The sequence below is a fragment of the Alternaria burnsii genome, assembly GCF_013036055.1.
Source record: "Alternaria burnsii strain CBS107.38 chromosome Unknown 698, whole genome shotgun sequence".
Lineage (NCBI taxonomy): Eukaryota > Fungi > Ascomycota > Dothideomycetes > Pleosporales > Pleosporaceae > Alternaria > Alternaria burnsii.
In genome coordinates, this window is record NW_024066111.1 from 399,984 (window position 1) to 427,580 (window position 27,597).

Here is a 27,597-nt window from a genome sequence, read left to right on the forward strand (position 1 = left end):
GTAGCGCGCAAACCGTATTTGTTGACCAAGGAGCATACCTGTCATACACGATCCAAGGGTGTTTAACAAAAAAAGCAGGATTGCTATCATCATTCGGTATTGGTCAGAGGCTGTCTCGCAAATTTGTAACTAGCACTGATATGACCCTTTGCAAAAAAAGTAGCATCACATGCTAAACCACTTCCAACCCCACCAATCGGACTAGCATCGTTCTGGAGTATCATAACTTATTTCCCTCTTGCTTGCGGTTAGGTATGTATCGCGACCACTTACTGTAGGCAGTGTATGGTCGCGTTGTATATCGAGATACACAATGTGTGGGGCCAGCTCGGTCTCATCGAAGCCTAAGCGACAGTGCTCCAGGAGCAAGGAATCAAAATCCTGCTCTTCATGGTTTGGATGAGCGGCACTGTCTTGTGCACTGTTTCGCCCCAGCCTTCCACACTCCAGCTCTGCTCGCGGCGAACCTTACGCTCCTCTAGGTTCGCAAACTGCCATAGATGATGTACTGTGTTAAGATCGCCGATCTGAACGAACCAAGCACCTACACCCTCCATGACTTCCCGCCGAGCCTTCAAGCCACGTCTCCAATGTGTCTCCCATTCTAGTAGGTTGCCTGGATGCAGTGTATACGAGCGCAGTTCGAATAAGCCACCGAGTTGGCGCGGCGGTGTTGTTGGCCAGAAGGAGAACTCTTGCATGAGAGAGTTTTTCTTGGACATGATCAATTTCTTGAGTTTGGCGTCGAATTCAGGGAACTCTGGGTGAGACTGGATGTTGTGTAGCGATTCGTGATAACCCTCGTAGCGTTGGTATTCCCAGATGTGCACTATGGCGCATAGTCAGTACACGTGACAGTGACAGCTTCGGGAGCGAATCGCAGTCTTACCGAAAGTGTTGCAGTCTCCCACTTCGGTCCGCCAGCTACCTACAAGATGGACCTTGTTCTCGGGGATAGAAGCCATCTTCGGATACCAACTTCCCACCAGCTCAGTGTATTCTTCGACCTTGTCTGGCTGTACTTCGTGGAACACAATCGAGTGGACGTATTTACCGCGAGCCAGAACCTGAGAAAAGCTGCGCTCAATGTCCTTGTCGAGTTCGCGGCCCTCGGGTGTACCGTAGATGAGAGATGACAGCGCACCGCCCTTCTTTTTGCCGTTCTCTTGCTCACGGGCGCGAGCCTCTTCTATAATTGATCGAGTTAGCGCTCTTGAATCGCCCAAAGTGGGTGGTAGGCAACGGACTTTCTTCCTGTTCCTTTCGCTTCTGAGCTGCGGCCAGACCATCACGGAAGCTCTTCTGCTTCTCATTGAAGCTAGCAGCACTATCAGGCGTGATGTCTGCCAGAGTAGGAGCTCTAACTGGGCTCTGTGTCGGAGGCCCGGTACCGAATGCCTGAGACCGGACAGCTGTGGCACATAGTGGGGAGAGGATGCCGCCGCGCACGCTGGCACAAACACGACGTGTGAGCATGATGGTGGTGTCAGAATAGGAGCTCGGGGCCGAGGTCAACTTGAGTATCGTTTCTGACAGCGTGTGCAGAGCGGAGTAATGGTGGTGAGGGTCGTGTTTGGCTTGGTCTGGGTGGGTGGCTTGGAAGCTTCCCCTCAATCAACTGCAGCTCTCCCTGTCAAGCCGCTAGCGCGCCGCTGTGTAGATGGGGCTCTGGGGTAAGCGCGACCCACACTGCAAGCTTTCCCCACTGCAGTACCAAAGACGATTCATACCTACAAATACGGTGCCTTAACAGGTTACTGCAAAGCATCACGACTGCTACCTCTAACTTTGGTCATGCAATTCAAGTCCCGAGTCTTGAACTTTCTTTTACAGTGAATTCATATAGCTCTAAAGGTCAAAGATGTGTGCACGAACTCAGCACGAGAGTCGTTGCGTCTTACTTCCAATCATAACAATCGTACTCGCTACAGCCAATGCTTCCAGAATTACAGCAACGGCCATATTATCTTAGCACGTCGTCTTTGACATACCCGTGCTCTGTTACGAACGTATGTGGAATGCCACTTATGAATACGATAACCGTCCCGCAAAGATAAAGCCCACAATATGCTACGCACTGCACACCCCAAGATTGAATGAGAATGTAATAGGTACCAAGGCATCGTGGCAGAAAAAAACTTGTGTCCCTGGGAACATGAACGTTTAATCCTCGTCAAATATCTGGAGTACGTTGTCCAGAATAGTTATGATAACGCGGGCTTGGAGGCCGGCGTCAGCCATGTTGTTGCCTTTGTGAGGTCCCATTATGGATGGCCTACGTAATGTCAGTTGATGTACGTGGATCTCGACTGGCGACAACTTACGCCCAGCAGATGCCCAAGTTCGCAGTGCTCATACGATTAACTTCAGAAGATTGCTGCACACGATGTAAATGCAGAACCAGGGCACGAAGCGTCGCATAGTTCGGATCAGGCAAGGCATTGATCAGCGCATGCATGGAGTCTCGGCGCATGGTCTCGTCATCGATACGTGCAGCATCGATATACTTGCCGTAGAACTCGCGAGTAAGCAATGGGTCAGGAAGCTCGCGGAAGAATTGTTTCAGCAATCCAGCCACACTGTTCACGTCGTGTTGGAACGCTTCTGGGTTACGGAAATCCACCTGGGAAGCATCTGCACAGCATTAGTTGGAATCGCCAACAGATCTCCACCATAACGTACCACTATCGAAAAGAGCTTTCATCTGCTGGATGTGTGACGAAGTCCCAGGGATACGATAGATACCCTCTACCTCTAATCCGTATAGATCCACGGCCTGTATACACTGGTAAACTACCATAGGTACAGGGGAGCCATCTCGGTGGAAAAGGTCTTCCAAAGTCACGCCAAAGACAGGGTTCACTGGGGGTTGAGCGTTATTGTAGAGTACGCCACTGGTTTGCTGTGCGGTAGCCTGGCCAACGGGTCCACGAGGATAGTCTGGCTGGGAGTATGGGTTCTGTGTGACAGGTGAGTAGGGCGAGCTAGTGAAGTGTGGTATTGGGGGCTGCGATGGTTGCGTTTGCAGTGACGAAGACGGTGGCTGTGAGGTGGTTCCAAATGAGGGTTGCTGTAATGGCTCATGAGGAGGAGGGCCCTGGGGCGACAGAGGATTCGCGTCCGGTTGTGGCATGGAAAATGATGGCGGCGGCTGGCTCTGCAGCTGCATAGAGGCACGACGGTTACCACTTGCAGCCGCTGGTGGTGTTGGATGTGACCGTGTCGCCGCCTGTGTTGGGTGTTTCACATACTGTAGCTCCGATCTGGCCATAGGTGCTTTAGATGCATGGCTCAAGATGTACTCGTCAAAGTCCCGCTCGCTGTTGATCTGGTAGATCAACTGGTTGATGCTGGGTGGAGTTTGAGCAGTTGAGCCTTTCAGCGGCTGTGGGCTGACAACCTGGCCGTTGTTGACGACGAGCTTTTCGTTGAACGAGGCTGCCGCAGTGTCAGTGACGATTTACGTAGGGGTATAACAGACTTACCGTATTTCTGCATCTCCATTGTGAGCGCGGCATCCGTTTCCTTGATAAGATCCAGCAGTGCAGTGACGGCCTGGGGACGCAGAGTCGCGACAAGCTCTTTGCGAGAGACCTGGGCCGTCTGCACCTTGCTGGCATAGTCCTGGTCTGCCGCCTGTGTCTTGCGCTGCAGGTCCTCCTCGTGCTGAGCGGCCGACTTGGGTCCTTTTAAGCCAAACTTTCTGCCTGCGCCAGTATCGCCTGTCTTGACGCGATCAAGGTCTTCAGCAAGCTGGTCGTACTTGGCCTTGGCCTTCTCGGCCAGCCGTTCGGCGTCTTGCACCTTGTTCTCTGCGGAGAGCCCCTGCTGCTTCCACGTCTTGCGGCTCGTATCCATCTTGTTGGCTAGTTGCAGCAGATTCTCATGCATGGCGTGCAGAGCAAGGCCGAACTGGGTGCCATTGTCGGCGATGCGCTCGTTCGCGTGGAGAACCTGCTCGAACTGCGTCTGATAGCTCTCGTGCCGCGTATCGGGCTTTCGTACGCCATCGAGGGTCAAGCGGCTCAGCTTCTTGAGGCTACCGGCATGCTCCTCCTCTAAGGCTCCTCGGCGCTTGAGGAAGCTGGCGAAGTCCTGCCGGGCGTGTTAGCGCATCCGAGTGCAGTCGAGTCGATTAGGCCGTCACTGACTCTGGCGCTCGCGATGCTAGCCTTCAGGCGGTTGAGAAGGGTCGCAACGCCCACATCAGAGTGCAGGATATCGTGGACGCGCTGCTGCGTTTGCGCATCGTGAGGCGCAGTCCGTTGTTCGGGCGATGCGGGAGTTGCATCTTCGATGGGTGAATGTTGGGCACCGTCCTGGGTAGGGGACGATGCGTTGTTTAGGTCGGGGTTGAAGCTATCGGTACTCTCCATAGGCGGAATTGTGGGCGGGGCAGCCATTGTAGGCGTAGATATCGTAGTGGCCGTTGTCTACGTAGTCAGTCGTGTTGTGGTCGGACTGCGCAATGCCGGGTGGTTCGGTGGAGATGCTGCACGGGGCAAGCATGCAACGTCATCCTTCCCGCCGTCAAGTTCTGCCTACCATCTACACGCGACCCATCAAGCACTGCAGCACTGTCGACCTCTGGCAGCGCCCATTTCTTCATTTACCACTGTCGCCAATCCATTACTCACCTTCGCAATGTCCAACGGCTTGCCAGATGAGGTGGTTACCTGCCTCCAGAACGCCCGCTTTGTGAGTCCTCTCCAAAGACATTCATCTCATCTTCATGTTTCCATCTTGGAAATTACCTTCAACGCCATGTCTCATCTCTGCATACTGCTACTTTTCTTCGTTTGCCTGTTTAATTCCTCTGAGACCTATCCAATGAAGTCTTGTTTGTCACATCCGCTATGCAAGCACGTGCTTCATCTTCACAACGATCCCTGGCGTCTCCTAAACGTACGTGCCCAGTTCTAACAGACTTGGACAGCTCCATCTTGCAACATGTTCGGACAACATTCCACATGTCTCGTTGATGAATTATACCTACCTACCTAACACCCCTTATTCTCAAACTCCCATCATTATCATGACAACACCTAAAACGTCTCGCAAGACACAAAATCTCGAGGCGAATTCCGTCGTTTCTCTTCTGGTACACGATTGGATATCTCATCGGCCTCCAACGTTAAACCAGCCAGGTCGTTCACCCTCACCATCAGGTCCTGCGCCACGTTCTGGATCATTAGCTGAGCTCCTCCTTGGCATGAACACTGCGTCCCTAAGTCGCATAAGTGCCACCATCAATGGAATTGCTGAGCTTGTACCTTCTGGTTCTGAAGAAGAGACATGGTACAAAGCCCAGCACCTAGCCAACAATACCTTCAGTCAGGGTGGTGAGGATACGTACTCAAGTTCTCCCGTTGGAGAGGGACTCTGGGGTGGTGGTGGGTTAGGCTCGCAAACAGCTGCAGCAGATGAAACGTTAAGAGAGGGTGACGGAGGCACCAAATGCTACGTCGAAGGAGGAGAGGTCAGGGTTGTCGTGGTCAAGGTTCGTGACGGACGCATCGCAGATTGGAAAGGTCAAGTCAGAGATTGGAGTCTCTCAGATAACACGCAGGATTCTAGACCCAACGGCGTGTCATCATGATCATCACCACGAGTCTTGTTCTGGACACAGAAAATAAGAGGTTGTGTGTATTTGGTCGATTCCATCTGGGTCGGTAGCGCTCAATACCAAAACAAGGTCTGAATATTCTCCAGACATGAAGCATATTTTCGGATATTGCTTTTTATCTTTCATGGTACTTGTGCAGTTTAAAGGATAAGAAACATATCCGGGGTACCAAGGCTCGGGTTGCGTATGCAAGGGGCAGCCGTGTTCGTTCATCACTCGGTTAGTGCACATTTTCCGTCAAATCAGATAAATTTGTCTTATATGTCTTAGCACTATTTCGTGCGTGGCTTGAGGCTATCTCCTTTGTCTCAGATTATCCCATTGGCGACCAAAAGTAGACCGCTCCCCAGACTTGTTCTCGATTCCGCATCCTCAAATCCACCCGCAACATTGCATGCCATTCAGACAGAAGCTCTTGTAATGCTCAACATGCAAAAGTTGCTTGCTCATTCATCTGTACTATAGCGTTTGTCCGTACCGAGATCAGAAGGCAATAAGACAATCCCACCCTGTATTGGTGGCTAAGTGAAGGGGACTGAAGCTGCCCCATTAGGTGAGCGATGAATTAGTATCGTTTATGGATGCACTGACCGTTTGAAAGGCGCAGACTCGCTGCCTTCTCAGCCTTGGCGTCGCCACAATTAAACTCTCTGCTCTCACCTTCTCGTCGAATTACCACCAACCTCCACTACTCCAACTTTCTTATTCTGCAATTGCTCTATTGTCTTCCTTCTATCTTCACTCAATAGCTCAAACGTCAATTTCCTAGCACCATGAACGCAGAGATCTACCGCACTCTCGCTGCCATTCGCGAAGAGCCCCAGATCGTCATCGATGTGGTAGATCGCTTCGACACAGCCCTTCTCACTTGCACTGACGGCTGGAACCGTGGCGAGAACATGGTTATACTTCCTGATAATCTCCCCACCCTCTTCGGAAACGGGGTTGTCGAGCTCTTCAAGAAGGCACTGGCCGAGAAGGCAGGACTGCCGATCGATCTCACTCCTATGGAGACCGCCAATAGCTCACACACTCTTGTAAAGATGCCAAAAAATACCGGACACTCACCTCAAGCGCAATTCAACGCTCTGTCTGTACATACACCGGGTTCTGACCGTACTGCGATCGACATAGCCACCCTCACTGCTGCCTTCAAGAAGGCTCCTCGACCGATGAACTGCTGGATCATCTTTCGAGACGCGATGCACAAGCAGCTGAAGGCTGAGTTTCCGAATCTCACTGTTCAGGAGATCTGTAAGCATACAACCTACTATCTGCCTCTGACAAAGTGTACTGATAATGTCATAGCTACACGCTGCTCTGAAATTTGGCGCAGCCTGACCCCAGAAGGCAAGAAGCCCTGGCAGGCTGCTGCACAGTCGGCGAAAGAAGAGCACCTCCGCCAGCATCCCGACTACAAATATACTCCCAGGAAACCTGGTGAGAAAAAGAAACGTCAGTCGCGCAAAGCTAAGCGCGCATCAGCGGCTGCAACTGTTCCGGAGGCTCTCAATTTCCAACTCACCCCCAGCATTCCGTCGACATCGCCTAGCTCGACCTATGAACCTGCGCTTCCCGTCCAGGACATCGCTGCCGATGCTGCCAACGCCTTCACTGACGACCTTGCTCAGCTCTTCGAGCCGGCGAACGTATTTGATATATTCGCCCAGGACTCAACATCCGCGGACTTCATCTACGACTCAGAGTCTTTCCGTCACGGTCGCCTTGACGAGGAGTTCGGTATGGACTTCGACATCAACGCAAATTTTGCGCTGCTCGATGACGAGGCTTTTGCCTTCCGCGACGGTGCAGACGGCAATGCCATTCTGCCTGCCTTCTTCCAGGACACCTACTAGAAAGGTCTCAAGTACTCAAGCTTCGTCTTCACAGGCTAGGCATCAAAAGCATACACATCCTCCGTCGAATGTTCATGCTCGTTATAAGAGACCGGAGAACCCCACACCATGTCACTCTTGCATGTCCTTCCCTTGCGTTCTCTCATGCTTCGATGTTCTCGACGCGGACCATCGCCTCTTCGCGATTTCATCGGTAATGATGTTGGCAACGCCCTTGCTTTGCCATGATCACTCTCCTTCCAGCGGCTTACACCCATCAAAAGTTCACATTGAGCGCCACTTCGAATCATCGTTCCGGTTTTCGTAGTGGGCTTTCCTCGTTATCACTTATGGTAGATGCAGCTGGAGCTTCAACAGAAGGCTACCAAGCAGCATCCACTATCAAGCGTATCTTCCCCCTTGCCCGTTCACGATCACGACTCACGACCCATACTACCCCGCATTGAGCACACGGCTGCACCATACTACGAGAAGAGACTTATGAGTCTTGATGATGGAGAAACGGGCATGGAGCGTATGATTGTTCCACCCAAGACCTCAATGTGGTTGATGGTCACTATTTCCTTTCCCATGAAAACTTTTTAGATACCCCCTGGACGTATACTTCGTCAAACGATGTACTTTAGATAGCAGTCGGTTATGCAGCGCAAGTGCCTGGCAACCGGCAAACATATCACTCTCAAAAAAGAGAGACAAATGAAACTAGATAAGATTCACAACTCTTCCCCTCGCCTGCTTGCCCTTGCTTGATCATGACGTGATGTGATGTGGTGCGACTCGCTTACTTGCTTTGATCTACTTGAACACTTGAACATGTGTTGAAATGTAAGGAGGTCTATGTGATGTGTGATGGTAACGTCTGTGGCTGCATGGAAGGATGTGATAGGCTTGCATGGCGGTGGCGTTTAAGCAAGGAGGGTTTTGGACCCTGCCACTGAGATTATTCCGAAATGACCCTTCGTGAGACTGGGGGGTTTGTTAGATGCAAAGAGATTACATGTATCTCTCTCTGTGGCCATGAATTTTGACACCAAGTGGTTTGTAGTCGCGCATTGGTGTCTCGGGTCCTTGGATGGTCTCGCTGCTTGCCAAAGGCGACGCATACCTAGGTATGCCGAGCAGCATCTCTGTGCGCAGATACGTGCTTGAACCGCTCATAAGGTATTAACAGATACTCTGAAAGTATGAGGTAGTCTTATGAGACCTATGGATCATACAACATAGCTTGGTGTTTGGTTGGGTGCTCAAGGGGGTTCGTTCGCTGACCAGAGAAATGTCAGCGCAACATTGTGTCAAGCCTGGCAAGCGTTTCTCAAAATGATTTGGAAGATATCAAAAAGGATTTGGGAGCTATCGAGAAGAGTTTGCAAGATGACAATTGAAACAGAATGTTTTCTGTGCCAGGTAACGCGTCATTCTCAATGTGGCGAAGAGCGTGGTAACGCTTCTGACATCTCTCAATGATAATTTCAGCAAGTAAATCTCACTAACTCGAGCATCTTCACGTAGTATTGGTGTTGGTGAAGCCTTATGGCAATATATGTCCATTTACCTACGCTCACCTAACACCACTCAGGACCGGACAACACAGCTCACACCGCAATATTTCTAGTTTTACTGTATCCAGGTAGAATGCATATATGTGAGGAGACGAAAATATGGACCAAAGTAGAGTATGCGTGGCTGAACATGTTCTTCCTATTTCCTATATTCATGTATAATTCCTTGATACGACGTAATGAGCTGCCGTCTGACTTCCAGCCTATTTCTTTTCGCCCTCTACGTGACCCTCATACCCATCTATATACCATATACGCGATGCCTCAATGTATCTCCGGCTCTGCCTGTTCTTCTCACAGCGACCTCCGGCCCTTGCAAGTGCCCATAGGGTTCTCGTATCGCCCTCCTAGCAGGAATTCCCGTGGCCCACATGCCAACATATCTCAAATCCAAGTGTTTATCCTTCATGTCCATGTAACATGCTCGACATCAGCTACCCTTCCAATCACTACACCATATGAACGTGCCACACCGCCACTGCGTACCCACCTCCTTCTGCCCTGTCGGCCCAATTGGTCTAGGGCACATCCAAAATTGCCTTCCACGATTCATACCAGGTTTCTTTGTCGTGTACGTGGTGCAAGGTTCACCATGTTCGCACCGTGGAACCGATTTCTTAGAGAAGAGTTTTGTCCAATCTTCCTTTGATGCTTCCTGGGAGGCGCGTGGATCGGCGTCAAAGGAGTCAGAGAGCATGGGCGATTGGGGAGGAGGCATTTCCGTGCTGGATTGGCTAGGTGCATCGTTGGTTGCAGCCGGAGAGGCAGGTGCTATTGAGTCTTTGGGTGGCTCTGCATCTGTAGGTTTACTCTGCGGTTGGAAGAAGCCCTTCAGCGACTGCTGACCCTTAAGAACTTTAGTAGTAGTGGCCGGGGCACTGGATTTGCCTCTCTTGGTTGGCTTCTTGGGTGATGCGGATGCTGAAGCGCGTCGCTTTTCAGCTGATTTGAGCGGGCTCTGACTTGATATAGGGTTGCCGTTGACTGACGAGGACATGTCTGCCATAGAGGCTGCGATCGCTAGTTCCAGGTCTCTGTCCGATTCATCGACGGTCGTACTAGTGAACGACGTAACATCCGTCTTTGGTGGACTTTCCTTGTCGACAGTCGTCGGCATCGGTGCTGGCGTAGATTTCGGTAAAGCGGGCTTTTTGCTGAACATGTCTCGGATATTCCTTCTCTTCGTAAACTCAGCTAGTAGCTTTCCGCTGAGAGGTGGAACGTCATTGACCGTATCGTACTCTCGTTGTCGTACACCATCTTTAAACATGCCTGCTGGATTCATCAAGTCTAAGATATGAACCTCTTCCTTAACCTCGTCCTCTTCTGTTGTTGGTACGAGTGACACTGGCACCACGTCTTTTGTGACAGCGTACACCGGGCAATGATCCGACCCCATAAGTCCCTCCTGGATGTTCGCGTCCTTGAACCAGTCCTTGATGGCGATACTGCACAATATGAAGTCGATGCGTGACCCAAAATTGCCTGGCCTTGCATTGATTTTCTGCTCCCAGTGTGTAAACATGCCTTCACGGTCAGGGTGGAATTCTCGACATAGATCATATAGTACTGGCTCTTCTCGCCCCTCGTCTCGCTGGCCAGGTACCACTCCGTTCAGCAACAGCTGATTGAAGATTCGACGATTCGGTGTGCTCAGGTATTCCTCGTGCGTCATTCCCTCTGCCAGCATGTTATCCTGTGCTCTAGCGGTATCGATAAGATCTCTGGAGACGTTGAGATCGCCCGTGAGTATCACGTTCTTGCCCATCTTTGACAAGTTCCGTATCCGTGTCTCTAGCGCTGTAAGGAAGCCGATTCGGAAGCCGTCTCGTAGGCCATTGCTGTTCGCTGGACTATAGACGCCGAAAAGGACAAAGGCTGGAAACTCGAGCACCAGGCACCGTCCTTCTGAATCGAGACTGTCAGCGTCGAAATCGGGAGGGAGGCAGGCGAGTTGTGATGAGCTGAGGTAGCCGCCGATGCTGGCAGATTCTGGGAGGTCGCGGTACGATGTCGTCGAGCCAGGAGGGCAGAGGGCGCCTAGGACGCCTTCTTCTGCGCGTACAGGCGCACATACGGACTGGCGCGTATATATACCAACGCCCGAGTATCCTCACTCGCGTTAGCATGAGGTCGCAGCGCAAGCGTCGCGTAGTGTTGGGGAAGTACCCTTCTTGTGCTTTGGCAGACTGAAATAGCAGTCCCAGCCAGGTACAAGCACCATGTCATCTGTCAGGTCTTTGCGCTGGATCTTCAGCTCTTGCATGATGACGATGTCCGTCTCCAGGATATCGAACATGGCATTGAATGTCCGGTTCGTACTCCATGGCTTGTAGCCAAAGGGATTGCGAATGCCGTTGACATTCCAGGTGGTGATGCGAACCATGGTGGCGTGTATTTCTATGGAGGGCGACAACGAATGTAAACGAAGACCGTCATCACTTCACAATCTCAACTCACACGGAATCCCATCGGGGCATGCAAGACACAGAACGCGACTTCGCGCGACCGACACGACGTCACATTACCCGGCAACCGAGCTCGCCCACGCTAACACAGCAATCGGGAAACTCCGCATCAGCCCATCCGCCAAGCCTCTGTTTCGTCAATTCGAGCTCCCTCCGTCACACCTCACGCCAACACCAATTGCACCCCATCTCCACTCTACCACGCCGGACAATCGTCGCCATGTTCGCCGCTCGATCCTTCGCCCGCGCCGCGCCTCGTCAGGCTCTCGCCCGCGCCCCTGCCCGCGCCGGCCGCCGCAACTACAGCTCCGAGAGCCCCAAGCAGTTTGCCGGAGCCGAGGACAACGAATTCAACCGCGAGCGTGCCCACATTGCTCAGCACGCTGCCGAGTCTGGCGAGTTCTGGCGCAAGTTGTCGCTCTAGTAAGTACACGATTACTTGAGGCGAGTGTGGACTCAGAGGAGGGGGGAATGTGGGAGCGACGGAGGATTGTGGACCAAGGGAGACACGCGAGAAGACCACGCCATTGGAACTATCTCTTGAGACGAGAAATTGATGGAGCAAGGAAACATGCTAATTCTATGATAGCGTTGCCATCCCCTGCATCATCGTCGCTAGTGTCAACGCCAAGGTCAGGTGGGATGCTCACTGGGAGCACGTAGCCCACGAGGAGCACGAGAACCCTCGCGCAGAGAGGCCCGAGTACGCATACCAGAACATCCGTACCAAGAACTTCTTCTGGGGAGACGGTGACAAGGTAACATGTCCTTGGCACAGGATGACATATTCGTGTACTGACATGCAAATAGACCCTCTTCTGGAACGACAAGGTCAACTACCACAAGAAGGACGAGTAAACGCTTACTCGGCACGCTTTCAAACATTGATATCAAGAAACAGTCGAGCCGGCATCTAGACCAAGTGTGGGGTTGGATGTGTATATAGCACAACGAGCGCAAGCTGAGAGTAGACTAGCAATACATTTCCTTTGTGTCTGCATTGTTGACTGTGACACAAATTCTACTGGTAGTCAATCTCACATCTCTTGCGATCCATATCCCTCATCCCAAACGAGGTTATGTCTCATAGCCCATTCCTCTGCCACTTTTTCATCACCCCTCAACTTTGCAATAATCGCCTTTTTCATCAACTGCTCGCACTCCCCGTCCAAATATGCCGCTTTCTTGAAGCAATCCGTCGCCCGATCGACGTAGAGTTCTGCTTTGGCAATATTGCCAGAACAAGTGCGATTTGATGCTTGCTCGGCTGCTTTGGGTGTCGAGGGGCGTTGGGATCCAGTATTAGAAGTTGGCGGCGACGCGTCGGGATTACCAAGGCCCATACACGAGTCTGCTAGGTGCGAATAGAGGGTGCCTGTAAGCATAGTATCTGCGCCTTCGAGTGCCTATCATAGACGTCAGTGTAAGTGACTGCACGGTGTTTGGAAATGAGAAATCAACGTACCTGCGGCAATACAGCCTCGATTAATCTCCTCGCTTCTCGATACTCTCCCAACGTATTCAATATTGCACCTAGACATCCCACCGCAGTCCACAGCGAGCTTGCAAGTCGTGTCCTGAAACTAACACTCGCCGCCCTGAGCGCTACACTGAAGCCCCTCTCTGGTCTATCCACTCTTCTCCACAGCTCTGCTTGCATTAAAAGAACCGAGATGCGCTGCTGAACATCTGCGTTGTCTTCTTTGAGAGATTGAGCAAGTGAAGAGATACATTGGTAGGCGAGAGGAAACTGCGATGTGGAAATAAGGTAGTCGATATAGGTTTCGTGTTGAAGAAAGGAGAGTTCCGGGTCGAGAGAGGGCATGGAGGGCGTGACTGAAGGCTTGAGAGTCTCAAGCAGATGGGAAGCAGTTGACCATTCAGATCTGCCTTGAAAGGTTAGTGTTGTTGACTGGGACATGAATTTATGTAGGCAGGATGTTACCTTCGGATAGCTCTCCTGAGCTTAATGAGACCAATGCAAAGTACCAGGAATTGGTGGAATTTCAGTGATTTGTACACTGAGGGGTCGACAGCTTCGAGCATCTCGATGGCCTCATCATAGCGGCCGCTCTGGCTTATGACGAAAGCTCGGCGACCAATAGCACGGAGACGTTCTTCGATCGGACAGGAGTGTGAGTAACAATCGAGGAGAAGATCACAATGGATGTTGGCGAGATGCGGGATGCCGAGTCGCTGATAAAGGGTCGCTGTCAGCAGCATCTGACTACCGTAACTGTTGACATTCTCCTTGATGTTAAAGTGTGAGGACTGGTAGATGTGTTCTAGTGCTCGGGGTATAGAATCGCCCTATTGATGTTAGCTCTGATGATCCATTCATTCGAACGAGAGTCACGTACCATTGTTAGAGACAACTTTGCCTCGTTTAGTAAAGTTGCACTGAGCAGACTGTACATTCTGGCCTCCTTGGCTTTGGCTTTCAGAAATGTCAACGCATCCCTTTCAGTTCCCAGCATGCTCATGTAACCAACACCCTTCATCTGTTTGGGATAGGCCTTTGCCATATGATTCAGCCAGCTAAGACTGAAGCTCAGGCAAGTCATATCCTGATTCTCTCGTGCTGTAGCAATTGTCTCATTGATGGCAGCAATTGCTTCACCAAAACAGCCAAAGTCGGCTTGTAGGATAGCCATGTGTAGCAGAGCATACTGGTAGTGAATTTTCTCACGCGTCTGCATGGCATAGTCGTAGTATCGGTGTAGGTTGTCAAACGCAGACGTGTAGTCTCCTGCTTTCCAGGCATCGAAGAACTGCACGAGATGCGCTTGCCGATGCACTATGCCCGACGAGCTGACCATACTACGGAGCTGGCCCTTCATCTCGTCAGGAACGCGGTCTCCAAATCTTTGAAGTCGGTCGAGTTGGAAATCCAGTATCCGGTCCAGATCATTCAGACTCATACCTGCACCCTGCTCTTGATCCTCTTCCAGATGTCCGTACGCGATCTCATACACATCATCGCCACCTTGCAGGCCCATCTCGGACACCACCATGTCCACGCCACCTGACGCGAGGCCAGCCAGCCTCTTCGTCCATTGGGCGGTTGGGGCCCTGTACCTGATGAACGAAGACCAGAGCTTCATCGAATCATCAAACTGTAGCCTTGTGAACTCCAGATGTGCTCTACGGACGAACGCTCCAAGAGGAGATGTCTTGGAAAGATAAATCCGATCTAGCGACTCTTCGTCTTGTAAGCCGGGTGGCGGTGGAGTAACCAGATCCAAGATACTGTCGAACAGCGCGTGGAGTGCATCGAAGGAGTTCATTTCCCACATGTGCTTGAGGAAGAGATCGAGAAGAGTTCTGCCCGGCATGTTTGACGCATGTTCCGAAAGCACATCTTCAAAGGCATCGATTGAGAAAGATGTATCTTGTTGATTGGAAGTGGCAGAGCGCTGTGGCCGAGCGCTGGATTGTGCTGGGGGTAAATTGTTTGACAAGATGAAGGAAAGTATGGGTATCGTAGCGGAATCAGGAAGACTTGAACTGCAGTAAAGACGAGTCAGAACAAGAAGGCTGATCTTCTGCGCTGTGAGGTAGCGCGGGGTAGCCATCTTTGGTGGGTGAGGCTTGAAGTTCGTAGCAGAACAAAGCGTTGGGCGCAGAAGATGTGAGTATTCGCACTTATTGCCGGCACGAAAACTGTTGTGATGTTGGTTCGCGCGACATCTGCACTGCACTCAAGCAAAGCGATAGCTGGTCTATTTGTCGAGGCTGCAAGGTTTAAGATGGAGTGTTTGTTGGAAGTCGTGGGAGGGTGTCAACAGCCGAGGCGCGCAGCGCGTACCTGTCGCGAAGTCATGCGCCTCAAATATAGTCCCGCTTACAGCTCAGTCTAGGATACTGTTGCCAAACAATCATACTACATAGAAGTCGGTAGCGCAGAAGTACTAGGAGGTTGTGCAAAAGACTGTGCAAGTTTGTATTCAATATATACATCTATGTAATCTTTTGTCTTGACCCCTCACCAAATCCGGAGTCTTTCCTCGTAATGTTCTTGAGATCGTTTTGACTAGACTGCAGTTGCGGCACTGGAGCGCTGTTCAAGAAGTCATCCTCGCTAGTTGCGTTGGTTGCCCAAATCTTGCTGATGCTCAGATCGTATGGCCCGGGTATCCGGTCTATCAATGAGATACCCACTGTCCTTACCTTTTGTGTCAACATCTCCCTCTGTGGCTCTACAACCTGCCCATGGTTCGTCCGCACAAACTCGTTCCACTTTATCAGGATCGTCTCCCACTCGCCAGGTGTCTTGGAGTGCAGCAAATGCTGGTGAATATCCGTGGGCACAATGGACTCGGTCTGCACGTTCACAAAGTACTTGCGACCGTCCGACTTGAACTGAATTGCAAGGAAGTTGTACATGGTCACGTCCCACAATGACTTGCCGAAGATGGTTGAGCCTCGGTCAAGTGTTCGCCATCCCGCATAGCCCGTTCTTTGAATGTGTGGTTGGTTGTGTGGTAGTTGTGTGGATATGGTACCGTGGAAGCGGACGTGTGAGGGCTCGGTTTGGGTGACAGGATGGTAGTCGAAGTTTGCAGTGGAAAAGCCGCCGATGTCTTTGTCGCTCATGCGCTTGCATCGTTCCAGGTCCTCAGGCTGGTTGAAGTGGATCAGAGGGAAGGGCTTGGACGGTGACCTAATGCCTTCGAGCTTGAGTGCTGCGGAGATTAGTGGCGGCGCATCCAGCACATGCAACTGCGGAGCTCACCGAAGTTGGAGAGGCGCTTGAATTCGTCCAGACTCCGCTTCAGGAAGCCTGGCGCGAGGCAGGCCGAGGTCGGTCGCATGATGGCGTGAAATGTGTGGGAGATTTAAAGGGACAGTGCGTGAAAGCTGCGGGCGCAATGGCAGTTGGACTTGGATGAGCGCACGACGCACTGCAAATGACGCCGCGGTAGTCTCGCCAGAGGCTAGCCGCTTTGGTTGACCATACCAAAAATCTGGGGACAGCTGCATGGGCAAATACATCCCACCACCTCTGCTGACTGACGAGACAAACCCCTCCAATGACACACGATTAACCCGGCGTTTCTGACACTTCCGACTATTCATCTGCGCGTGCCTCCCTCAACCCACACTGCCATACTTCGCCACGCGCCTTCTCTGCCTCGATGACACTGCAAGAAGCCTCCAGGCGTCGAAGTATTCGAGACGACACAACCCAACCGCTGCAGCCCCTCCCGCCGTTGTCGCGAGAGTTGGGAGAAGTCACTCCCCCCAAACAGCCAGATGGCGCACCGGTAGCGAAACAAGATGCCAAGTTTGGAAAGTCATGGGCGCATTTTGTCGCTGGAGGGTAACATCACCTCCGACTCTGCATCATGACTCTAGGACTGACATTTGAGCAGCCTCGGTGGCATGGCCTCGGCGACTTTGACAGCCCCGCTGGATGTCCTGAAGACTCGTCTGCAATCTACCTTCTACCAACAGCATCTCGCCGCAATGCGTTCCGCCCGTGGCCTACCCCCAATCGAAACCATGTCCTTCGGTCGCAGCTCGCTCCTACACATCCGAGAAACTGGAGAGATATTATGGCAGGTTCCCAAGGCAGAGGGATGGCGGGCACTTTTCAAAGGGTTGGGTCCCAATCTTATCGGCGTAGTCCCCGCACGCGCAATCAACTTCTTCGCATACGGAAACGGCAAGCGGCTGATCAGCACACACTTCAACAATGGCCAGGAGGCAGCATGGGTGCATCTCTGCAGTGCGGCCGCCGCCGGTATTGTGACTGGAACCGCCACCAACCCCATTTGGCTTGTCAAGACGAGATTGCAACTTGACAAGAACACACACGCGGATGGCCGCGGGCGGCAATACAAGAACGCATTCGACTGCACCATGCAGACGGTACGGAAAGAGGGTGTTCGCGGTCTGTATCGCGGATTGACTGCCAGTTACCTAGGTGTTACTGAGAGCACATTGCAATGGATGCTGTACGAGCAGATGAAGCTATCGCTGGCACGGAGAGAAGAACGTGTCATCGCTAGCGGAAAACCACCAACTGTTTGGGACCAGACTGTGGCGTGGACTGGCAAATTGACGGCTGCCGGATCAGCCAAGTTCGTCGCTGCGCTCATCACGTATCCACATGAGGTTGTCCGAACACGTCTAAGGCAGGCACCAATGGAAGACGGCCGACAGAAGTACACAGGCCTCGTTCAATGCTTTCGATTGATCTGGAAAGAAGAAGGCATGGCGGCGCTCTACGGCGGTCTGGTGCCTCACATGTTCCGCGTGGTACCCAGTGCCGCCATTATGTTCGGTACCTACGAAGGTGTACTGAAGTTCCTTGGAGAGAGCAGTAACATGTGATGAGTCGACGTCTTTGGCATACGGGTGTAGATGAGTACAGGTTTTGATGCATAGAAACGGCGTTATGAAAAGTTGGGACCTTGGGACGCGTATATGGCGTCTTGTATCACCACTCAGCTCTGATTGAGCATGTACTTGTATAATGTTGGTTACACGGGAGCATATACGACGACATGAAATCTGTGGATACGGTTCGTGGTAGACATTTGAGACCAGTAGCAAGCGTGTGAAGCTCTTCTCTGGAAGAATATCTCTTGTAATTACAACGAACATGTTGCATTGCACATTATTGTTCTTCTTTCAATCTGCGGCTTGCAGTAAATACGTAGTTTCAAAAGGCACCAGTGCAGGGCCAATCGTACTATGCGCCTCACTAGCGCGGACTTCCCGCCCGAACATCGACTTTGACATATTGAACATCCTCATCGCGAACGCCCGACGCTCGCCCCGAGCACAAGTCCTGCCCACGATGTCTTCACAACTACCGCTTCGGAGTACACGAATACCAGCGCTGCAACGGCAATGCCTCTTTCAACGCCACCGAATCCTCCTCCGCTCCGCCCAACCCGCCATAACCCATCCATCCTCCCGCCGTACTTTCTCCAGCACTCCCTCACGCCCGAAAAAGCGTAGCCAATTCGGCCAGGACAAGGCGCAAACAAGAGCTGCTGCCGAGACTCAAGTTGCGCCTTCCCCGAAAGTCAACTTTGATCGTGCGCAACGGGATGCAGATGCCATGGCGGAGGATATTGGTATCTTGCAGAACACAATTGTGAGAGCATCCTTTAAGGACGTGTGGGAAGAGACAGACCATATTAAAGATGTCATGGGATATTACTGGAACTTGATCAAGCACAAGGGAATTGCTCTTTATTCGTAAGTTGGACTTTCTTTGGGTTGAATCCTGAGTGAGAGCCTCAGGGAAGGGAATAGAGGGGCAACAGGTTCAGACTTGGTTGGGGAGCTGCACAGGAACTCTAAGATCGGGAGCTGACATGATTACCCAGACGATACTATTACCGCGCGTGCATTCAAAAATCCGGCTGGACAAAATACCTACCCGTTGATCCATTCAACAACACACAATACAAAGTCCTAGCGCAGAGACACTACAAGCAAATCCAGCAATGCTTTGCCAAGTACGTCTCTGCACTTTCTCTCCAGTCCCGATATGCCCCATGTATATACACGACGGACTAACAAATCCAACAGAGGCAACATAGGCCCCCTCGAGCAAATATGCCTACCTCCCCTCGTCAAGAAGCTCAAACAGCGTGTCGCCGCCCGCGGAGGCAAACTCAACATGTCCTGGCACCTCCACAAAGTCAAATCCACACGCGTAGTCTCACACCGCGCCGCACCTCTGGGCGAAGAACAACCAGACTCAGCTTACAGACAAGTCGTTGTACGAATCGAATCCGTTCAGTCGCTCAAACGATCCGATTCTTCTTCGTCTAAATTTGCAAAGTCATCCTCTTCGCCACGCGCTGTCACTCCTCCTCTCCCCTGGGTCCCGGATGCCGTACGCCAACGAGCTGAAAAGGCCCGCCAACGGATCCAGAAGCTAGAAGACGAGGGCGAGAATGTGAACCAGGTTGTCAAGAGCGGCGACAAGTATGCGGACAATGGAGTGCCCAAGACAGTGGTGGAGTATCTCGTATTGCAGAAGAGGGTTGTCAGAGGGGTAGAGGAGGATTGGAAGGTTTGGGGCTTTGCCAAGGAGTCGACGCCGAGTGTGGTTGCGAGCGACGAGAAGTATTGGGCTAGGATGTTGGATACACAGCTTGGCCCTGCTTAATTTCGACACCTGGGGTGAGAGAGAGAACGAGAAACGAAAGAGAGACTCTGTAACCATATTTGTATATATGATGGATGTGATGAGAGCGTGTGGTCGCGCTCCAGAAAATTCGGGTGTAATCATACGTGGTATGGAGACGCGACTTCAAAGTCACAAGTGTGAATAAACTTGACATCACGTTGTGTGTATCATACAGGAAAAGTGTTCACTAAAGAAGTGCGATGGATAGAGGATAGTCATGTCATTTGAGCTCTAGTTGCTAGTAGCAAAAACGACAACCCAGGTACATGCAATCGTTCGGCGCCCAGCATGCTACTGTCGCGCATATGCTCGATTCGACCTCGAAATCCGTCCTTCTCTTCATACTTGAATCAGGGCGTATGACTCAAGCTTACGAAAAGCTGTGCCGCTCTAGCCGGGCTGCAGACGAAGGAAGCCGGCATATCGAAGAGGCTCAAGGCAGCAGTCATAGAAGACTAGAAACCGTGGACCTGATTTATTGTCAGTTGGTGTTTCGATACGAAACTCATGCTGCTGTGTGACTCACCTTGATCGTCTTAGCATCGAGACCGAGTCCCTCCTTCTTGTCGGTCAAGAAGTCCTGGACGTCTTTGCGCTGATCGCCTTGGAGCTGGACGACTTCGCCCATCTCGGCATCGCTTACGATGGTGCCATTGCAGGCAAACTTCTTTTTGATCACCTTGAGGATCTTCTTCTGGTCAAACTTCTTAGGAAGACCTTGGACGGTCGTCAGGGTCTTGCGGCCATTGCGCTCTGTGTTGTGTTAGCCGGGAGACCTTTAGAAAATGTCACACGACACGCGTGAGCCTTTGGGGACATGTTGGCAAGTGCGCAAGTGGGTTGGGTGCGTGGTGAGGACTTTGCATCAGTGTGCAAGGGCGGTGAGGGACGTACGTTGGATACGAATATGAATGTAGTCCTGCTGAGTCTGCTTGACCTGGCCGGTATCTTCATCCGCTTCCGCGAACGGGTCTGCAAACACCTGGTCAGTAGCTGCCTCGCATGCGCTTCAGGTGTGACGTCTTACCGAAGGTCTTAAGGTTCTCGATGGACATACGACAGTCGGTGAGCGCGCGTGTAGGTGGGGGGTTGTTGGGGTGTGACTGCCGTGGGTAGCGGGCGAGTTACTTGCGTGTGCTGAGATTGGAGTTTGGGTGGTTTGGTCGTGGTGGTGCACAAGTCGGGAGGCTGCAAGTGTGTGTTTGGAGGGTCGAGCAGGCTGAGAGAAAGAGGTGGGGAATGCGGCGGGAGAGGAAGGCGAGCCCCGCCGAGGTCTGTGCATGGCGAAGGGTGCTGGGTGGTGCTCGCCGTTTCAAAGCTGATCGGTATGGCGAGCGTCAGGCGCGAATGAAAAGGGACGAGGATGACATGGTGACACATGGGGCGAGCAAGTGATAGGGGCATTACGAGCTAACCGACAAGTATCGTCGCTTGCTTGGTGAGGATGTCGAATTATACAATTACATGGTACAGTGGCTACCTGACTACCAGCTACACATCATTTTCTCGCACGGCAGCCTACGATGGCGGAGCAGCAGGGAACGCTTCCGTTCCAGATGCTTGCCCAGGCCTGACCGGCGGGGGCGGAAGGAACATGGACGAGTAACTCTGTAGCACAGCATCAATAAGAGGAACCAGTCACAGTCAGAGTCAGGTCCGGGGGCCAAACTTACAACTAGAAGCGACATGACTGTATTCTGGTTAGCTTTGATGATTAAGCGTCAGGTAGTGGTAATACATACTGGACATGCCCACCTGGAAGTAGGCGGGTGTAGACGATGTTCTTTTCTGCTCGGGTGTCTCAGCGAGCCACGACTGGATAGCGAATACTACAGCAACCCTGCATCGAGTCAATAGGGGACGTGGCACAAGATGAGGGAACTTACCAGCCGATCATTCTGTGCAGCACGCGTGATGTCAGTTATTGATATTGGGCACGGCTAGACACGTATCTGGGTAGTGCCTACTTGTTTCGCGTGAAGATCTGGGACACGATATCAGCCGTGTAACGTGGGATGGGGACAGCGGAGGGCACTCACGGCAGCCATGGGCAGTGTGCTCGAGAGCGTGCTTGCCATGTCATTGTCATCCTTGCCCTTCTCTGGCTCGGCATAGGGCACGACTGCAGATGAAAGCGCGTTAGACACGTGACCAAAGGCATTGCAGGTGGAAGGTTAAACCGTTGGAACCCCTATGACGGACGTGTCTTGCGGGAAAGTTCCGCGGCATCACGTACTGAGGTCGGCGCGGCGCATGTCCTTCTTGGAAGCCATCGTGGAGCTGGTGGTCGGGCGGTGTGTCGTCGGTGGCCGAGATATCTACCGTAGGCTGGCGGAGTGGAGATTGATGGAGTGATCTTTGTTGCAGCGTGAGGCGTGAGCGGCGGCTGGCTCTCTATGGTACCGGTCCGGGATGTCGTTGGCCCCGTCTTAGTGTGGAACCCATGTCGCTCTGTCGTATTACCGGGTGATCGTCTCCGCTGTTCGCAATCCAAGATAACCTCAGACCTCACGTCAATCCCTCTGCGTCGGCCCCCATTGCCCTCATCCGAGCAACACATTAGTCCCTCCCTTCCATCCCCGAGTGTGTTGCTCGCACATGCTGCCGCCCCAACATCGGCGCCTCCTGACCTCGCCCAGCCCTCGCTCGCTCCCTTGGCCCAACAACTGCATGCGCCTGATACAACGATGAAGTCGCTGTGTGTGCGATGACTTCTCGACCTGGCCCGGGGATTCACGAATCTCTACAGAATCGTGGCAGCGCCCTGCCTCCTCGGTCCCAGGTGCAGCGCCGGCCCTCGAAGCCTGCCCATGCGCTCCTTCAGCCGGACTGCATCGATCCGGCCCTAGAGGACGAACGCCCCCCCTCTGTACACAGCGCTGCCCACGATGCCGCGAGACCTCCCCCGCGAGGACGCCCGCCGCTCTTCTACACCACCATCCCCCCGATCCACCCCGTCGAGCTGCCCCTACACTCCTTCCCGTATCAGCCGACCGCGAACCTGCCCCAGCCCCCACGCCCGGGCTCCCTGCACCTGAGAGATGCTCCGCACCAGCGTCGCATACTGCCCGGTGGCACGGGAGTCAAAGACGCGCCCAAACCCGGTGGCCCTGAAGCTGTCGTTCCACCCGTCCATTTTCCCGGTGGGAAGGCCGCCGATCTGTTTCCATGGACCGGCAACAATCCCGAGGACAACCTGTCTGAGGCGCTAATCAAGGCAGGCGTCAGTAACAAGCCGCAGATTATGAACGAGTCCAACACCGCCCGCCCCTCGCTCATCAACAACCTCAAGAACAAGTCTGGGCTCAGCACGCTGTCGACCCTGTTCGTCGCCGTACTAGAGAAGAGACAACAGACCGGTCGCCTGCAAACCCCCAATACCTTCAAGCCCCCACCACGATTGACGCTGAGAGACTCGACCCGCGAGCAGTGGCTGCACGACTTGGCAAATCCAACGACAGGCCTCCGCCGACTCAGCCGCACCATCCCCCACGGACTCACAGGCAAAGTGCTGCTGGAACAATGTCTCAACAAGAACATCCCCCTGCCGAGAGCCCTGTGGTTGGCCAAGTGCGTGGGTATCAACGAACTGCGCGCTCACAAGAGAAAGGGCCAGGCCGGCACTGTGACCTGGGGCAGAGGCTGGACCAGTTCGGTCGAGCAGTTTATAGACGGTGTCATTGGCAGTATTGGGCAGGGTGACTGGAAACCTCGAATCACGTATGCCCTCCAGCTTGCGACCCACCTCTACAAAGAGCACCTCCTCGACGATGACCACTTCCTGGATTGGATAGTCAATGGCCTGGACACATGTCCCTCCGAACGCCTGTTTATCTGGCTGCTGGTTGTGTCCATTTCTCACTACTGGACGGCCGTAACCTGCTGTCGCCGCCGCGGCAAATCTCTTGCTGAGTCACTGCTCAATCAGCTTGATAAGATCTATCGACTTGAGGATCTGAGGCCTTACTTGGCCGTCTTACAATATCTAGAGAACACTGTCATTCGACTGCTCGCGACACGACCTGCCTGTCTGCTGCTTCCGACTGCGTGGGCCAGATATGGCCCCCTTCTGCAGAAACTTGCCGATAGGAAGAACCATGCACATGTAACGCAAGCCGTCCGGAGGCTCGAGCTGAGAAATGCTAGGCTTCTACAACCCCCAAAGAAAGCTCCCTCCGCCTCGCAGACACCGGCTGGCCGCGTCTACCGAATACTGGACTCTGTAGACTACAGCAAGCCAGTGCGCATCGAGGACCTGTCGTGTGATTGTATGGAGATCGTCGCCGACGCTCCACGGTTGATCAGCATGCTTCTTCAGTGGGCATGTACGTGCTACCGAGATGGAGCGCACAGGATCTATCTGGCGACCCGGCTACTCCGCAGATGGAACCATCTTGGCGCAGATGTGTACGACGGGATCGTTTCGTATCTTCGTGACATGGCCTGGGTGGCTACCGGCGACCCGAACATTCTCTTTAGAATCGTTGCTGAGTTGGTTCGCTCAAAGACTTTCGCTACTGGACGTTATCTACAATGGCTCATCGCTACAGGGTCTACCGGACACAGCACGGATCTATCTTCACCACATTCCTGGCCGCTGCGCCTGGTCACTGAAATACCCCTCAGTGGACTAACAGACCAAATCCGTACGTTACGAAATACACTCCTACGTGGAACTATGCATTCAGCCGAGCTAGAGCAAAGAGCACTTAGCTACGCCGAGCACATAATATCCCAGACGTTACCTACCTTGTTCGGTATCTACACCGACACAGCTAAGCCGAACGACGTAGAGCTAGACAAGCTTAGTTCGACAGTAAAGCTTGAGCTGGGTATCTGGCTACGTCAACACGTCGCTCAGTATGCTGAGGTCAGCACGCAGTAAGTTTTTTTAGTACACTGGCTGCGGCTCCGCTTACATTGTATAGCATACCTACCAAGGACTCGTCTGTCGAAGAAACCGCTGCGGTATCTTTATTGTCGCCATGGGACTTCCACATTGTAAGATCCTATCTTGAGCGCTTTGGAGACCTTGCTATACTTGCGGACATTGTCGGCGTGGCAACTACATCTTTGGACCCTAGTGTTCTTGCTTCTGCTGCGGATACGATCAATTACCATGCCAAAGCATTTCGTGCTATAGGTGCTTTTGACCCTTTGTTTGGTAGGATCGCAACGAGATATGCTGCCCTGCGAACGGTCCGATTACCCGATCGAGAACTATTGCTCAGTCTTGCCAGCCTAGCTCGTACGGCGCATGCTGATGGCCAACTTCCACAGTTCCTCAACTATGATCTGAGCCAACTGAACCAGCGGAACTCACTTGTGGCCTGTTCGCCAGCCTCTGACAACATGGGTGAGGTCATGCAAACAGGATCATCTTCGGATGACGATATTGAGCGGGTCCTTTCGAGTGGTACCAACATGGATCAGCAAATGATGGGACGAGTACTTCGCAAGATTATTAGTAACCTAGAAGAACATCTAGCCAAGGGCTCGTTCCACTTGAACAGCCATCATGCCTGGTTCCATCGGCTACGCTGCTTCGACGAGCCGACCTTCGACATGGTCGTGAACGAATGGCTGATCTTAAGCCTGATGGCTCAAAGGACCGACACGTTGCGGGTAGCCTTGCCCACTCTTGTTGGTTCCGGCTGTGTTCCTTTGACATCTTTCTTGGATACTCTTCGAGCTTGTATCGCTAAGTTCAAGAATAATCCTTCTGAAGGTGGTTTCCAGAGCGCTCTCAAAGGCATGCTGATTACTTTGCCTTCTGATACACTGGTTCAATCTTGCTCGCCACAAGATGCATATCGATATCGCCTGGAGCAAAGAAAGCTCTGCCTAGAAACTGAAGGTCGCTTTACGCAATGTATTGGTGAGGTGATTGGGCTTGGCTCCATGATTCCATCTCAGAAGGCCCAAGCGCAGCTTTCAGACTTTCTGCGTAGCAAGCCAATGCTGCATGTCCTGAAACATCGCCTCGTTAGCGATCCGGGATGCTTGTCCAAGCTGAACAAGGAGGGTTCAAGTCATTACTTCAAGCCATCACTAGATAACCTCCTGGATCCCAGAGGCCACATGAAACTACCGGAAAAGAGCCCTGGACAGCAAGTCCTCGCAGTTTTTGCACTTGCGAGCGAGTTGTCATTGCCGATCTGCCAAGCGACCATCGAACAGCTGTTCTCGTCAAGCGCAACCTCGTTGGGAGACTCTGGTGAGGCACTCTCTGCGTCTCTCTTGAGCGCTATCAAGACAGCGGTTGAAGAGGATCAACCCTCAGGATTAGAGCTTCTCGCAAGCTTGGATACTGCTCTCACTGACCAGATTCGACAACATGCTGAACGCGAGATCATCAATGCCTCTGCCTTCTTGTGCATGTCACCTGCAATCAAAGCAGAAGAGGCCGAGAGAGTCTCACCAGCAGTAGTTCAAAAATATCTTACGGTTATTGACCTGACTTCAAGTAAGCGCTCGGAGACCACTGAACAGACTGCTCTGCTTCAAGCTTTGATCGAGAGATTCAAAGGCATAAGCCAGACTCTTGAAGACAGCAGACTCTCGGTTCTAGAGATATATTCTTGGTTGAATGCTCTCCTCCGTCTGGTAGTGTCTCATGCATCGGCCATGCTGAGTGACGCGATCCATCCACACCAGACTGCTATGATGAGTGCCATGGCTGCTCTACTCATTCATCCGTCTCTGGAACTATACCCTACAATCACTGAGCATGTCTTCGATGTTACAGTATTCCTCTCGGACTATATCTCGGATGACGTCCGGTTTCACGTTACTCGGCTGGAAGGTGCCAGACTTGCAAGCGATGCACGCTGTGTCTTCATCCTGGGAGTGACAGCGCCAGTCGACGGCTGGCTTGTTCTGGCCAAACCAGTCAACACCCCTCTGAACCAAGCGTCCTCGCAGCCACCAACGCCAACACCCCTTCAAAATCAGCAATCGCCATATCAGAGCCCACAGGTACCCGCCAATAGTTCTGCAACGCCCCAGCAACGCTACCTTCAGCAGCAACAACAGCAAAGACAGCAGCAAATGCAGGCAGCTCAACAAGCGCAGCAAATGCGCGCACAGCAGCAGCAGCAGCAGCAATACCACCAGCATCCGCAGAACAAGATGCTGCCTGCTCAGCTTCAACGAACACCGTCGGGCCAAGCCTCTCCTTCTCCACTCCAACAAATGTCACAAATGCAGCAGATGCAGCAAATGCAACAGCGCGCCATGCAACCCTCGCCTGTCTACTCGCAGCGTTCGACTCCTGCAGCGAGTCAGAGCCAAACCGGTAGCCAAGGCCAGACAGGTACACAGGCGCCAGGCAAGCTGCAAATCAGGCAAGACAGGGAGATTCGGCACTACCCGTTCGTGCAGCCGAGGTGGGAGATTCTAGCTGAGTCTTCTGGAAACCCGAACGGCAATGAGACTGCAATCAACTTGAGTCTCTTTGGTGCGCGGAAGGTATGAGTCTGCATGCGTTGTACTACTTCTATTTCGCATTCACATCCACCAGTTTTGTGAACCACCTTCGTTTCGTTTATGTATTTTCTTCCACTCGTTATCTCATATGTTGTTGGGTCCCACATAAGCTTCTATTCCTATTCTAAAGCATGAAGCGAGGCGTTTTCCCGGGTTACTGCTATGATCTGTTCATGACATTGCATCACACCGGAGTTTCTAATGGGAAGGGTTTATCTGCATATAGCGTTATGGGACTACATAGGGTATTGTTTGGAATTTGCATTGCTGTGAGATATATACAGCATGGCGTTAACAACGGAAACGCGATATGCTGGGATTAGTGCTTAGCCTGATTGTGTCGTTGAGAAGGCTAGAATGAGGTATATAGATTAACTGAATGAAGAAATACTTTGACGATTGGTTTTCATGCAGCATATGTTTGAAGTGACTTCGATGGTAC

General features: G+C 52.4%; 10 protein-coding genes across 10 annotated transcripts; 6 read left to right on the forward strand and 4 right to left on the reverse strand.

Annotated features, from left to right (window-relative positions):
• Window positions 1–344: 344 nt before the first annotated feature.
• GT037_004292 (uncharacterized protein) lies at window positions 345–4,403 on the reverse strand (the record flags this gene model as incomplete). Its single annotated transcript, XM_038929339.1, has 7 exons — window positions 345–829; window positions 890–1,189; window positions 1,248–1,609; window positions 2,325–2,634; window positions 2,683–3,438; window positions 3,486–4,095; window positions 4,152–4,403. 7 exons carry the CDS (start codon window positions 4,401–4,403, stop codon window positions 345–347), a joined length of 3,075 nt encoding a protein of 1,024 aa, XP_038787611.1.
• Window positions 4,404–5,035: 632 nt separating this feature from the next.
• On the forward strand, window positions 5,036–5,599 carry GT037_004293 (pyridoxamine phosphate oxidase-like protein; the record flags this gene model as incomplete). The annotated part of the gene is made up of 1 exon (XM_038929340.1): window positions 5,036–5,599. One exon carries the CDS (start codon window positions 5,036–5,038, stop codon window positions 5,597–5,599), a length of 564 nt encoding a protein of 187 aa, XP_038787612.1.
• An 800-nt stretch (window positions 5,600–6,399) lies between these two features.
• Window positions 6,400–7,482, forward strand: GT037_004294 (uncharacterized protein; the record flags this gene model as incomplete). Its single annotated transcript, XM_038929341.1, has 2 exons — window positions 6,400–6,880; window positions 6,935–7,482. 2 exons carry the CDS (start codon window positions 6,400–6,402, stop codon window positions 7,480–7,482), a joined length of 1,029 nt encoding a protein of 342 aa, XP_038787613.1.
• A 1,989-nt stretch (window positions 7,483–9,471) lies between these two features.
• GT037_004295 (dnase i-like protein) lies at window positions 9,472–11,427 on the reverse strand (the record flags this gene model as incomplete). The annotated part of the gene is made up of 2 exons (XM_038929342.1): window positions 9,472–11,153; window positions 11,211–11,427. 2 exons carry the CDS (start codon window positions 11,425–11,427, stop codon window positions 9,472–9,474), a joined length of 1,899 nt encoding a protein of 632 aa, XP_038787614.1.
• A 302-nt stretch (window positions 11,428–11,729) lies between these two features.
• Window positions 11,730–12,367, forward strand: GT037_004296 (cytochrome c oxidase subunit via; the record flags this gene model as incomplete). Its single annotated transcript, XM_038929343.1, has 3 exons — window positions 11,730–11,932; window positions 12,099–12,267; window positions 12,320–12,367. 3 exons carry the CDS (start codon window positions 11,730–11,732, stop codon window positions 12,365–12,367), a joined length of 420 nt encoding a protein of 139 aa, XP_038787615.1.
• Window positions 12,368–12,546: 179 nt separating this feature from the next.
• GT037_004297 (uncharacterized protein) lies at window positions 12,547–16,323 on the reverse strand (the record flags this gene model as incomplete). Its single annotated transcript, XM_038929344.1, has 6 exons — window positions 12,547–12,915; window positions 12,975–13,395; window positions 13,455–13,819; window positions 13,870–15,084; window positions 15,680–16,194; window positions 16,245–16,323. 6 exons carry the CDS (start codon window positions 16,321–16,323, stop codon window positions 12,547–12,549), a joined length of 2,964 nt encoding a protein of 987 aa, XP_038787616.1.
• A 324-nt stretch (window positions 16,324–16,647) lies between these two features.
• On the forward strand, window positions 16,648–17,848 carry GT037_004298 (calcium-binding mitochondrial carrier protein aralar2; the record flags this gene model as incomplete). The annotated part of the gene is made up of 2 exons (XM_038929345.1): window positions 16,648–16,832; window positions 16,885–17,848. 2 exons carry the CDS (start codon window positions 16,648–16,650, stop codon window positions 17,846–17,848), a joined length of 1,149 nt encoding a protein of 382 aa, XP_038787617.1.
• A 469-nt stretch (window positions 17,849–18,317) lies between these two features.
• Window positions 18,318–19,646, forward strand: GT037_004299 (uncharacterized protein; the record flags this gene model as incomplete). Its single annotated transcript, XM_038929346.1, has 3 exons — window positions 18,318–18,724; window positions 18,856–18,987; window positions 19,061–19,646. 3 exons carry the CDS (start codon window positions 18,318–18,320, stop codon window positions 19,644–19,646), a joined length of 1,125 nt encoding a protein of 374 aa, XP_038787618.1.
• Window positions 19,647–20,122: 476 nt separating this feature from the next.
• On the reverse strand, window positions 20,123–21,940 carry GT037_004300 (translation initiation factor; the record flags this gene model as incomplete). Its single annotated transcript, XM_038929347.1, has 10 exons — window positions 20,123–20,137; window positions 20,194–20,420; window positions 20,562–20,639; window positions 20,695–20,770; window positions 21,341–21,357; window positions 21,410–21,507; window positions 21,554–21,565; window positions 21,635–21,651; window positions 21,707–21,789; window positions 21,904–21,940. 10 exons carry the CDS (start codon window positions 21,938–21,940, stop codon window positions 20,123–20,125), a joined length of 660 nt encoding a protein of 219 aa, XP_038787619.1.
• A 434-nt stretch (window positions 21,941–22,374) lies between these two features.
• On the forward strand, window positions 22,375–27,143 carry GT037_004301 (uncharacterized protein; the record flags this gene model as incomplete). Its single annotated transcript, XM_038929348.1, has 2 exons — window positions 22,375–24,548; window positions 24,596–27,143. The coding sequence occupies 2 exons, from the start codon at window positions 22,375–22,377 to the stop codon at window positions 27,141–27,143; spliced, it is 4,722 nt and encodes a 1,573-aa protein (XP_038787620.1).
• Window positions 27,144–27,597: the final 454 nt, after the last annotated feature.